This window comes from Musa acuminata, chromosome BXJ3-4 (assembly GCF_036884655.1).
Source record: "Musa acuminata AAA Group cultivar baxijiao chromosome BXJ3-4, Cavendish_Baxijiao_AAA, whole genome shotgun sequence".
Lineage (NCBI taxonomy): Eukaryota > Viridiplantae > Streptophyta > Magnoliopsida > Zingiberales > Musaceae > Musa > Musa acuminata.
The window spans coordinates 38,338,224-38,350,770 of NC_088352.1; the positions used below are offsets into that span (position 1 = coordinate 38,338,224).

At 37.0% G+C, this 12,547-nt stretch overlaps 1 protein-coding gene across 3 annotated transcripts; it reads left to right on the forward strand.

Annotated features, from left to right (window-relative positions):
- The first annotated feature begins 4,237 nt into the window (after nucleotides 1-4,237).
- LOC135637111 (protein NETWORKED 1A-like) lies at nucleotides 4,238-12,239 on the forward strand. 3 transcript variants are annotated; one of them, XM_065149530.1, is made up of 8 exons: nucleotides 4,238-4,396; nucleotides 4,495-4,620; nucleotides 5,422-5,484; nucleotides 5,573-5,814; nucleotides 6,029-7,917; nucleotides 8,147-10,123; nucleotides 10,467-11,585; nucleotides 11,965-12,239. In XM_065149530.1, the coding sequence occupies exons 4-7, from the start codon at nucleotides 5,715-5,717 to the stop codon at nucleotides 11,577-11,579; spliced, it is 5,079 nt and encodes a 1,692-aa protein (XP_065005602.1). In that variant the 5' UTR covers nucleotides 4,238-4,396; nucleotides 4,495-4,620; nucleotides 5,422-5,484; nucleotides 5,573-5,714; the 3' UTR covers nucleotides 11,580-11,585; nucleotides 11,965-12,239. The 3 variants fall into 3 exon arrangements, with proteins under 3 accessions (XP_065005602.1, XP_065005601.1, XP_065005603.1); XM_065149529.1 differs by having other exon boundaries at nucleotides 4,240-4,396; nucleotides 4,490-4,620; XM_065149531.1 differs by lacking the exons at nucleotides 4,238-4,396; nucleotides 4,495-4,620 and adding an exon at nucleotides 4,645-4,801.
- Nucleotides 12,240-12,547: the final 308 nt, after the last annotated feature.

A 12,547-nucleotide genomic window follows, 5' to 3' on the forward strand; every position in this document is an offset into this window, starting at 1 on the left:
GATTTAGTCTTCAGCTTATTTCTGATGTGGACTTGCTATGTCAAAATCACAGTGAGACATTCAAGTATAATGTCTTAGTGTCTACTTAACCATCTGTGGTCTGGAATTGGGGCTCTGATTTGAAGGTCATGCATGGCTTTATTTAATCATGTTCAACATTGTAAGGTCTCGCCAAAAGAATCTAGAAACATGAGACCAGATGTAATGGATGTAAGATCTCTGGCTGGCTGTTAGATTTTGATTGAACAGTCAAGATCTGGTCACAAGCCATCTAATAGACAAATTAAGTTATGAATTCTATTGCCTTCCTTGTTGATAATTTGTTACTTGTTGCATTTCTGTGATGCAACAATTGGGTCATTTGTACCCTACAACTCTGAAATAATGGAATTGCCTATTTGCTTGTGAGATGTGACTGGTTGGCTTCATGTTCCCTATTTCCCCTAAAAATGTCTCAAAATCCAATGCTACAGTGTTCTGCTATATGCAAGATTCCTTCATGTTCCAGCTGGTTGAGAGGATGCTACTGTTTTATTTATTACTTCTATGTGAATAACAATTAGAAACACATCTGTATGCTCATCATATCCTTGTCTGCTCTCAGCCATGAATGGCCAAAAAATTTAGTCACATGAACTCAAAAAGTTTAGATAAATGGAATATTTTAAGTTCAATTCTTCCTGTATCACATAGATCTTTTATTCAAATGGCTACTTGCTTAGACACCTGCTTCATCATGATAAGGGGCTATTTCTTGACATAGTTGGTGAGCTCAAAACTTCTCTTAGCTCTTAGCTTTTCTGTTCTTATGTTTGATATCATCTTATTGCCATAACATCATTGGGTTTTCACATCTTTCAACATCAGTTGCTGCATGTGATGTAAGTTGTTGTCAAGAATGCCTCCACCAGCCCCACCATCTTTGTCAGTTGTGTAATACTGAGTAGGATTGATAGGAACTATGTCATCTTTTTGTCCTTCCTGATCTGTTCTTGTGAAGACTAATCTTTGAGCCATATCAAACACCAGAGCTCTTCATGCTCTTGATGACCTGAAGGAAGTCAGTCATTGTTAAAGATGCATGCATCTACTTGTGTCAGCTTAGAGCTTTCTTTTGAAAGGTAAAGGTATAGTTTAATGTGCAGTGGTGGACTGTGGAAATAAGCCACTGTTGGGACTTGGTTTCAAAATTGGCTCTAAATTTTTTTTTTATTATGTTTATTTGTGTTTTTTTTCACCTAATAAGATCTTCCTTGGAATGAGCAAATAATTAGCTCTTCATTTTCTGGAGCTTTCTTTTTTCCCTACTTTATATATATTTAGTATTATGATTTCTTCTGTAAGACTAGGGAGAAAATATTTCCTTGTTCAGCTACATGAGCAACTTGATTTACTGAGTTAAAAATGGTCTGTGCTGAAATCAAAATTGATATGGTAAAATTGACTCTTGATGGTATGGTGAAATCAAAATCCATGTGGAACTGTGGTGTAGCTGCACATGTGAGGCCATTGCCACAACTTGTGTCCCTTGAGCAAAAAGGATGGCTTTTCCTGTGGTGGCTTAGCTGTTCTTTCTGTAGATCCAACAACCTTCTTGGGAATGCTCATCCAGCATTTGCTGACACAGGCAGTGCTTCCTGCCTCTTATAAAAATGAGAGAATGATTAGGTTGTGGGCTCACTAAGACCTCATGTGCATTATTTTCTATCCCCATATTCTCACACTCCCTACAAGTGAAGAAACCTTGTGATATGTGTGCTAGTGGAATAATACATATGCCTTGATCCAGAATAGGTTTCAAGTTGAAGTAACCCCATCCAACATAAGCAACCACAGAATTGGATCTGAAACTTTTCATTCATCAAATAAATCTATTTTTGTGTTTAAAATTCAAGTGTTTGTGGACTAAGAAAGGCTCAATCAGCACAAAGCTACAAAATTCAAGTGGACTGCAGACTATGGTAGATCAGCACTCCACACCTGTTTGGTAGAAGGAACCCTCTACCTAACTCTAAGGATACTTATAATGAAAGTGTCAGCCCTCCCTCCAAGAAATGCTCCAAAAGATAACAGCTAAAAGTTTGGATCATAGCAGAACATATACCAAGGTTTTGATGCTTCTCTTTTCATTTGTATAAATATTAATTGCATTGGTGCCTTAACCATCTTTGTCAAACTTTTGGAAATGGCCACATTATCTTCTTACTGCAATTCTATGAACCAACAATATCATCATCAACAACTTCATCTATTTTTTGTTGAACTTGTGAATGCTGATGTTTGACAGATTTATCTCCTTAGGTGTCACAAGGCAACAATATGTCAGAGTTACTCTTTTCTCTTATCTTGACATTTCATGGCAATCTTCAGCCAAATAAGGCCAAACTTTGCAGTGGTGAACATCAACATCCTTCTTTTCTTTATGCCAATGTCTTTTCTTTGACAGATGCTCTGAAACATGATGAGTAGTGCTGTGTGTTTGGGCGGCTGGCAGCCATGTCTTGGTGTCCCACCTCCAAAGCCTAAAGGACAAAAAGTTCCATGTTGAAGAGATTAAAAGGTTGAATAACATTCTTTTTGTTTCCCTCCCTCAAAGAGTATGGGAGAATGAATCTCACCTTGAAAATTGAGAAGTGAAAGCCAATGATCAAGATAGCATCACAAAACAAGTACAACTTCCTGCAACTCCATCCTACCTGCTGTATGTTCTTGTTCTAGATCTGAGATGCATGTAACATTCAGCTTTGAAGAGTAGATCCATTTCTGCTACTGATATTTGTTAGATTTCTTAGAATTCTTCCTGAAAAGTGAAGTCCAGTGATCAAGGTCTTTGAATCCAATAACAAGTACAGTTTCTTGCAATTCCATCCTACTGCTGTATTTTCTTAATCCAGCTCTAAGAATTATAGCATGCATCTGACAGTCAGTCTAGAAGATTTCTTATGGTTCTTCCTGAAAAGTGTGATCAAGATCTTGTTACACATAAGAACAATTTCCTGCACCTCCATCCTATATACTAGTTTTCTTTGTGGTTCTTCCTGAAAAGTGAATCACATATTAGGTACAGTCTCTTCCACCTCCATCCCACTTGTTGTCTTCTTAGATAGATATCTACCATTCAGTTGAGCAAATTAGATAGATATCTACCATTGTTTTCTATTAGATTACTTCTTGTTCTTCCTATGAATGAATTATCAATTAGGTAAAAGTCCACAGATGGATACATTGATTTGTCATTAATTACTCAAGTGGTCCAATCTACTCAAAAGTAAGTGTTGATGAAGACATCCCATTAAAAGTCCAGTGAGTCTCAAAGAGAATAGACAAGCCATTGCTGTGGATTAGTGTTTTTCCTTGAAATTGACTTTTAATTTGTGATATATCACATCACCATTAAAAACTGACTATCAAACCTCATTTCAATTTTCATTTAATTGTTTTCAGGCATTAAAATATTTTTGTACAACAATTCATGTATTAGATCCATAGGATATAGTAGAAGAAAATTTTATCTAAGATCAACCCATATCATAGATTATCTTAAACTTGTGATATCAAACATTCTTTTTTCAATTTCTCTTTGCAAGAGAAAATTTTCTATATTCACAAAATATAGTCTTCAAACAAAAAATATTATAAAAGAAGTTCACATCTCTGACTCCATTTTTACATAATTAATAAAATATAACAAAATTTTGGGAAAAAAAATCTTGAGTTTCTTTTTTCATTAGGGACATAAATATGAAAAATTAGATACAAAGCCTATTAAAATATTCATCTTAGACTATATCAAAACAAAAGGAAATATTTGGAAGGTGCATAGTAAACAAGAAGCCTTTGATTGTGACCTCCTAGGAGAAATTATATTAGTTAAGACTTTGAAATAATATCATTCTTTGATAATATTATTTATATATATATATGTATATAAACTTAATGGAATTTTAAATAGCATTATCATACTTTGATAACATATTATAATATATTTTAAAATACAAACTAATTAATGTTAATCTGAATTTTTTGGATGAATAATGGAAGGAATATATATTGAGGAGGATATTTTAATATTTGGAGGGATATAAATATAAAAGTAATGCAATAAATATTTTTGTTACCAATTTCTGAAAGAATAGATATGTCAAAACCCTAAAAAGAGGGAAAAAAAGGAATTCAAAAGGGCAGACATTTGACCTTTGTCCCAAGACAAAGAAGCAAAGCCAAACACTCAAAAGAGGAACAAGAATCAAGCATGGAAAGTGTGAATGACCTCCTCCTATTGCCTGCACCCAATGCAACCCTCTGTAACCTGGGGAATAAAAACCCCACCTTTCCCAATCCTTTCTGCTCTCCCATGGTAAACCTAAATCGTATAGGAAACCACTGAATCAGTGAGGTGGGAAGACCACCTATTTCTTTCTTCCAACACGGTTCCTGTTTCTTTTTCCCCTCTTCTTGCCCTCTGATTCAGCCTTTCCTCTGTGGGCAGCGCAGAAAACGCTGGTATATGGTGCATGGAGTGGGAGGCGAAGATGGGTTGAGGGTGGGCGAGAAGAGCAGCTGGGATTGTTCATCACAGCTGCTTCTGGGGAGTCAAATCCGTTTTCCCTCGCTGATTCGGTATTTTTCCCTTTCTTAAACTCTGTTTTTTGGGCCTAAAAAGTGGGTTTGTATCCCTTTTTGTGAAGGAAAAAGGTGGAACCAATAAAATTTGGATCTTCGTCACGTTCTCGTGATCTTCCGGTCGTTTCTGTGGTGATGGGTTCTTTGCTTGTGGAGTCTTGTGTTCTTGCGCGCTAAGGTCTTTACCAACGTTTGCTTCGTTAAGTTTCACTCTGTAGGGTTTGTTTTGATTTGATTATGAGAGTCGGTTCTTTTGCCTTTCTTGGTGGTGGTGTGTGTTCGGCGGAGTTTTAGGTGGATAATTAGATCTTCTACTTTTCTTCTTCTTTCAATAGGTAAGGTTTTCTCAGATTGACCGTCAAAACTTTTCCCCTTTGTGGTGTCATCTGATTTGCAATCCCTATTTCGCAAAAGGAACACCTTTTTGGATTTGTTTGTTCCACCTTGTGGAATTCTTGACATATCTATGTAAATCCGCACCTGTTCTATTCTTTTCTTAAGGGTGTTCGTCTTTTCTTGTCTCTGTGATATCCATTTCCTCCTAATATCTTGATGCTCTCAAAACCCATCTTTATGTGTGTTCAAAGATGCTGTATTTAGGGCTAGCGTGATACTCTTGTTGATGTAATACTTCATCAAGGAAAATTAAATGAATTTTGTGGGTAGGACACTGAGGTTATTGATGGGTTTCTTCTTGAAGTAGTGTTAATTATTTTGTTGTTACCTGCTCTTATGTTCTCCAGTGGGGTTTTCACCTGCTTCGGTATGATGATTTTGGTTGTATCTGATGTACAACAGGTAATAGTTCTCCTGTCCAAGCAGACATTAGAATCTGGTTCCATAGTCCAATTTGTACATAAGGTACTGTTTATACTCTTTCTCAAATTGAGATCAAATATATTATTTTCTGGAACAACATTCTAATGCTCATGTCAATACGACTTGCTAGGTAGACTGCTATACAGAATACAAACCAGGTGTCCGTTTGAATTGAGGCTCCTTGGTTTTGTTTAGCTCTCTTCTTCTAGCTTGGATCAAGATTCTTTTCCTTTTCAAGACCAGAATAAGTTCTGTTTTGCCTGCTATTTTCGATGGCTACCTTTGTGCACACCGAACCAGGACACCTGTACTCATGGTGGGGCAATCATATCAGCCCAAAAAATTCAAAATGGATTCAGGATAATCTTAAAGGTCTGTAACTTTCCTCTACAACGTAGCTCTTGTTACTGTTATGAAAATCGAACAAAAAGGGTGCACTCTCTCATGAACATTTTCTTTAATTATGACTGCTTTTTCCCGTTGGTATTTATGTGTGAAATGTGTTTGCAAGGAACATTTAAACTTTGACTTGTATTGATCTTGTTGATTGTTCTAAAATTTTAACTGAGAAGGTTGCACTTAACAGACATGGACATGAAGGTCAAGGCAATGATCAAGCTCTTAGAAGAAGATGCTGATTCCTTTGCAAGGAGAGCAGAGATGTACTATAAGAAGCGCCCCGAGCTTAAGAAACTGGTGGAGGAGTTCTATCGAGGATATCGAGCTTTAGCAGAAAGATATGAACAGTCAACAAGAGTGCTCCGCCATGCTCATCAAACAATGATAGAGGCATTTCCAAATCAAATTCCATCATTGTCAGATGAGTCACACTATGGTTTATCTGGCAATGAGGTAGAGCCACAAACTCCTGAAATGCCTTTGCCAGTTCGTAGACTATTTGACTCTGATGACTTGAAGAAGGATGCCCCCAGATCAGTATCAGATTTTCATGTCAAAAAAAGAAATTGGCTGCATGCTGAAGAAAGTGATGCATTGTCTAGGAAAACAAGTCCCAGGAAATACAATGAGATTCTTGGAACTAGTGAGGGGGCAGCACGTGGAAAGTCACATGAAGGAAAGGTAAGAAAAGGTTCAAACAATATGGAGCATGAGTATAAAAACTTTGAGAATGAAGCAGATAATCATGACCAAGAGGGTACAGTGAAACGGGATGCAACCAATGTGATAAAAATACTACAACAAGATATTTCCCAGTTGTCATCTGAGATCCATGTTCTGAAAGATCAGATAATGGAAGAATCTAAGCGTGCTAATAATGCTGAAAATGAAGTTCAAAGTTTAAAGGGATCCCTCGCTAAATTGGACTCTGAGAGAGATACATCTTTTCTTCAACACCAGATATCTGTGGAAAGAATATCAAGTCTGGAACTTTTACTTTCAGATGCACAAACTGACTTGAAAAATCTCAGTGATGACATGCTAAAGGAAGTTAGGAAGCTGAAAAATATTGAAGAGCTTAATCAATCACTACAACTGGATTTAGACACACTAGAAAAGAAAGCAATGACACAAGAACTTGAAATAAACCAGAAGCAAGAAGAGTTGGAGAAGCTCCAAATTATGTTACAAGACAAGTACCAGAGATGCTTGGAAGCTGAAATGGCCATTGTCGAAAGTGAAAAGAAGTATATCCAATCTCAGGAAGAGGCAAAAGTTTTAGCTCTAGAGATTCAAGAAGGGATGGAGAAGTCGAGGAATGTGGAACTCTGTAATATGGGTCTAGAGGAAGAAATATGCAGACTTAAGGGGGAAAATAATGGCTTAAATGAACAGAATCTTCAGTCTACACTGATGGCAAAAGGTCTCCAAGACGAAATAATACTTTTGAAAGAGAAGAAGAGTAAACTTGAAGATGAAATTGGGTTCCTCCTAGGAGAAAAGGAAGTTCTTCATCAAGAGCTTTGCCGGGTGAAAGAAGAGAACACTGATCTAAAACAAAGGTATCAAGATCTCAAGGAGGAAATGCAGGCTGTCAGCAATTGTGTGGAGTCCCTTCAGGCAGCCAATAAGGAGTTGCAAAATGGAAATAATGAACTGAAAGAAATCTGTAAGAAGCATGAGGCTGAAAATGAGCTTCTTGTGGAGAAGCTGAAAGATATGGACAAATTCTCAGAGAAGAATATCATCTTAGAAAGGATTCTCTCAGATGCAAACTTTGAGATAGAAGTTTTAAGAGAAAAGTTTTCAGCACTAGAAACTACACATGAATCTCTAAAAAGTGAAATTTCCAATTGTATGGGTGAGAGGGATTCACTTGCCTCAGAAGTAAAGATTCTTTCGGAAGATGTGGAGAAGCTCTCAGCTAAAAATACTGTGTTGGAGAACTATTTATCTGATGCAACCATGGAAGTTGAGAGTTTGACATCAAAATTAAAGGACTTTGAAGAATCCTGCCACTATCTCAATGATCAGAACTCAGGTCTTCTTGCTGAAAAGCATGCTCTTGAATCTCAGGTAAAATATCTCACATGGCATGTTTGAACTGCATGTGTTTTTGTCATACACAACAAACACAGATGAACAAGCAACAATTTGCATTGCTCTGATTAGTAATTTGTCTAGTCTGCAATTTGTTTATTCTAATCTTTGTTGGAAGTATAATTACTTCCCTACCTTTATTTACTAACTATTGATCAATCTTTTCTTCTACCGAACAATCCTGATTTTGATGTGTTCTTATCAGGTGGAAGCCATTACCATAAATCTGGAAAATTTTGAGAGCAGGTATGCAGAAGTTATGGACAATCACTTGAACTTATCAAGAGAAAGGGATCTGATGATCAATCAGGTCAAGGACCTTGAAGATATCCTGAAATTAGAAACGCAGCAGCACGAAACTCTTGCCCAAACATACAAGAATCTGAAAGGCACTTCAGAGAACCAAATTTCTCTCCTGCAAGAGGAAAACCAACATAAAGATAAGGAGCTTCAAACTGAACAGCATAATCTCATTACATCTTTGGTAGAAAATTTCATCCTGCAAAGGAGTCTCTCTGATTTGAAAGAAATGAATTCAGTTCTTTTCCTTGATGGTCGGAAGAGTTTAGAGGCATGTAGAAGTGCAGAAACACTAGTTTCAAAACTTGAGCAGGAAAAACTTATCCAAATGAGAAACATAATGTCCTTAACAAGGCATAATGAGAAATTAAGCGATGGGATTCGTCTTCTATGGAGAGCACTTAATGAAGACAATGAGTTTATGTCTCTGGAGAAAATCCAGGATGAAATTCTCTTAGATATAATCCTCGGTGAAATTAAAAAACTACTGAATTCTATCTCGGAAGCAAAGGATGACAATCAACAATTGCATCTTGAGATATTAGTTTTTATCACTCTTTTGAGGCATTTAGGAATTGATGTGGTCAACCTGAGATTGCAGAATAATTCTCTTGAAAGGGAGCTTGAAATTAAAAATGAGGAACTATTTGCCTTGGGACACGAGAACAATGAACTTCTAGGAAGCAATGAACGGTTGATGGAAGAACTGGAAGCAAGCAACCAAAGGGAAAAAGTCCTGAAAATGGAAATTAAGGTCCTCCACACACACTCAAGTGATCTGCAAGGAGCTCTCCAGACAGTACAGTGTGAGATTACCAATCAAATTGAAGAGAAGAAGAGTCTATCACAAGAAATCTGCAACTTAAGGGAGCAGTACAATATTTTGGAAGAGGAGCATGTTGAAATTCTTGTAGAAGCAATGAGACTTGATCATCTTCATTTGTTCTTCAAGAGTCTTAATGATGAGAGACTCACGGATTTGAAATCTCTCTGTTATGATCTGCAATCTCTTGATGTGATTAAAAATAATCTTGCCAGTGAGATTGGCAGGCTAATTGAGAAAGTCAGTGTGCTTGAAGGGGAAAAGATGCACTTTTCTGACACTGTTACATATCTGGAAGAAGAACTGAGAAATCGTCTATTGATTTTAGAGTTTGATTTGAACATTGTGACTAGCTTGTTTGACGAACTAGATCTTCAAGCAGAAGCTGTAAAGTTCAAATTGATGGAGAGGGAAACACAGCTATCAGAAGCAAATCAAAATGTCAAATCCACCCAAGAGAATAACATGTTATTAAATGAAGTCCTTGAGACTCTTCGGCTTGATAATGTTGAGACTAAGTTCGTGAAAGAAGAGATGGAGAAGAAAGTTTTGACTTTGTCAGAAATTGTTACTGATAGGAATGAGGAGATTAGAGGTCTTCATGAAGAAAATACAATGATGAAGAGGGACATTGATGAAATGCATAAAAGAGTTGAAGATCTTGTATGCAGGGAGGAACTTCTGATCTTAGAACTTCAGAAAGAAACAAGTGAGATTATGCAGTGTGAAGAGGAAATAGCAGCAATGTTGACCGACTTCCAGATTTTATTAGTCAATGCAGCATTTCAGGATGAGAAGTTTCAAGAGCTGATAGTAGAAGGCGAGATTAGTACTTTAGTGCAAAAGGAGGTGCTAGTTGCTGAACTATATTTATGCAAGGAACATGTGGAAGAACTCAAGAATAAGCTTCATTTCCTGGAGGGAGAAAATAGAGGACTGAAGGCTGACTTAGACGTTTACCTGCTCATGCTAAAATCTTTGTGGGATGGTGTTGTCTCTATGGAAGAGCAAATCATGTCAATTTCAATGCTTAAACCGTTGAACAATCATGCGGAAGAGGTAAACATTTCTTGGTCAAATCTGATGCATCTGCAAATGAAAATGTTAGTTAACTTATCTTAACATTATCAAATTGTATTTTTAATAAAAGAAGCAATTTTAAGGACAAAATTGTTATAGTTAACGTCTCAATATCAACTGCAGGAGTGACGGACCATGTAATATACATGCTGGAACTTTAGGTTGCATGAAAGAGAATCTTAATCCATAACCTACACCAGTCAATTTTGCATAAATTTTTTATCTGTCTTTGGCGAGATGAATATTTTGATCTTAGTTCCATACAAGCTAACTTGACCTGTAATTTTGCAAGTTTTAACATAATATACATATCATTTTTCAGGATATATCCTTGATGTCTCACCAGCATCACAATAGCAACCAACCTGGTGAAAGTCATATAGGAACAAAAGCAGCAGGAATTTTGCTGCTGGAGAAGTCGATCGATAAAGTCAAAGCTCTTCAAACGGTGATCATGGATGCCGTCATACACTTGGAGCAGGAAAGACTTGATTCCAGTGCCACATTGGAGGCAGCAATGCAAGAAGTTGAAATGTTAAAGTCCAAATCAGTTGGTGGTGACACTAAACAACTTGATGTCTATGATAGTAAAGATGATGCTGAGTATTCCAAAGGGAAGTATGGAGAAATGATTAAAGACATTCAACTCGATCAGGCCTCAAGCTCTTTGCCTTCGAGGGAATTTGACTTGTACAGACTGAGTATTGAAAATGCAGAATTAGATGAGCAATCATGGGTGAGGGCTGAAAAAAACAGAAGCAATCAGACACGCAAAACATCACCAATTTCCACAGAAAACAACATGGAGTCTCTGGAGGAAGAAACAATATATCACCATCCGCCGAAAATGCTTGCCACTGAGTTGAGCATTGACAAGTCAGATTTACACAAAAGACCTATGGAATCACAAGAATGGAACAAGAGGATCCTCAGAAGTCTTGATTCTGATGCTCAGAGACTCTCTGACCTTAGAACAAGCATAGGAGAGCTGAAAAAGAGCATAAGCTCTCAAAGGGAAAAGCTTCCTGCGAGTTATGGGTATGATTCTATCAAAGAACAATTAAAGGAGACGGAAGAAGCCATGTTGGAGCTGATAGGTAACAATAGTAGATTGAAAAGGTTGGCCGAAGATTGCACTTCCTTCGACGGTAGAACTATTAAGCCCGAAGATGGAGGCAGCACGGAGAGAAGGCAAATCTCACAACAGGCAAAGCAGGGATCAGAGAAGGTTGCGACGTTGGAGCTCAAATTGCAGAAGATTCAGTATGTCTTGATGAAACTTGAAGAAGAGCTTCAGAATAGGCAGGATAGGAGTACGAGAAGAAATAGAGTAGCTTTAAGGGACTACCTTTATGGGTGGAGAGACAATCACGGACAGATAAAGAGAAATCCCTTTTGTGGCTGTATGAAACCTAAAACCAAGGGTGACCACTGATATCTGGTAATCATCTTAATCAAAATGAGTTTATATAACTTTAGGATATGCTATTCTTTTCTCATCTACTGTTCTATGGAAAATAATACTATTCTGCACTGCCATACAACAGCCACAACATGGACAACACAGTTTCAAGGACAATAACAATTTTGTTGATCATGTTGTCGTGTTGATTAAGAAAATCTGTACATTTAGAATATAGACAAGTCTTCTCCTGCTTTTAACTTTTCCGTTCTTGCCGGTTGTTTTCATTCTTTTTCATATATAACAAAATAATGTCTGCATCAATGACACTGCCATACTCGGTGGTTACAATTGTGTAGAAGCAGTCTCTAGAGTGTTATATCATTTCTCACTTTGATGTATTATTTCGACTTTGTAGATATCAGACTCCTCGGAACTACTTCGACCTCCCAGCATTTCCCGAAAAGCTTGATCAGCAATTTTCTTTTTGATAAGGCTGATGAGGCCATTTTCCTTCAATAAAATTGTCAGCAAGGTCTGATAACTTTTGCTTGAACCTCTCAAATGGAGTTGCAAACTTCAAATGTATACATAGGCAAAATGAATGGCAAGATCAGAGACTCGAGAGCTTTGATAAACATGTAAAAGGTTGTATTTTATTTAATTAATACTGCAGAGGCTACACAGTTTTTATGTGTGAATGTGGTTGAGAGAATTGTTGCACTCACCTTAAATCATGTTCTTAGCAAGTAGAAGCCTGAATGTCAGTGTGTGATCAGGATGAAGCCTTGATTTTTTTTTTTTTTATTGCCACAAGAACAATATAAATATCTGTTCTTGATTTATCCAAAATCCTCCAAAAAAACAAAAGTTTCAGCAGCTACAGACAAGATTTTAAACACCAAAACAAAAGGCCAAAACTACAAATATACCGTTGAAGATAGTTTAAGCATATTTATTTTGACAAATATATCTTTGCCGCCTCTAAGAGGTGATATCGG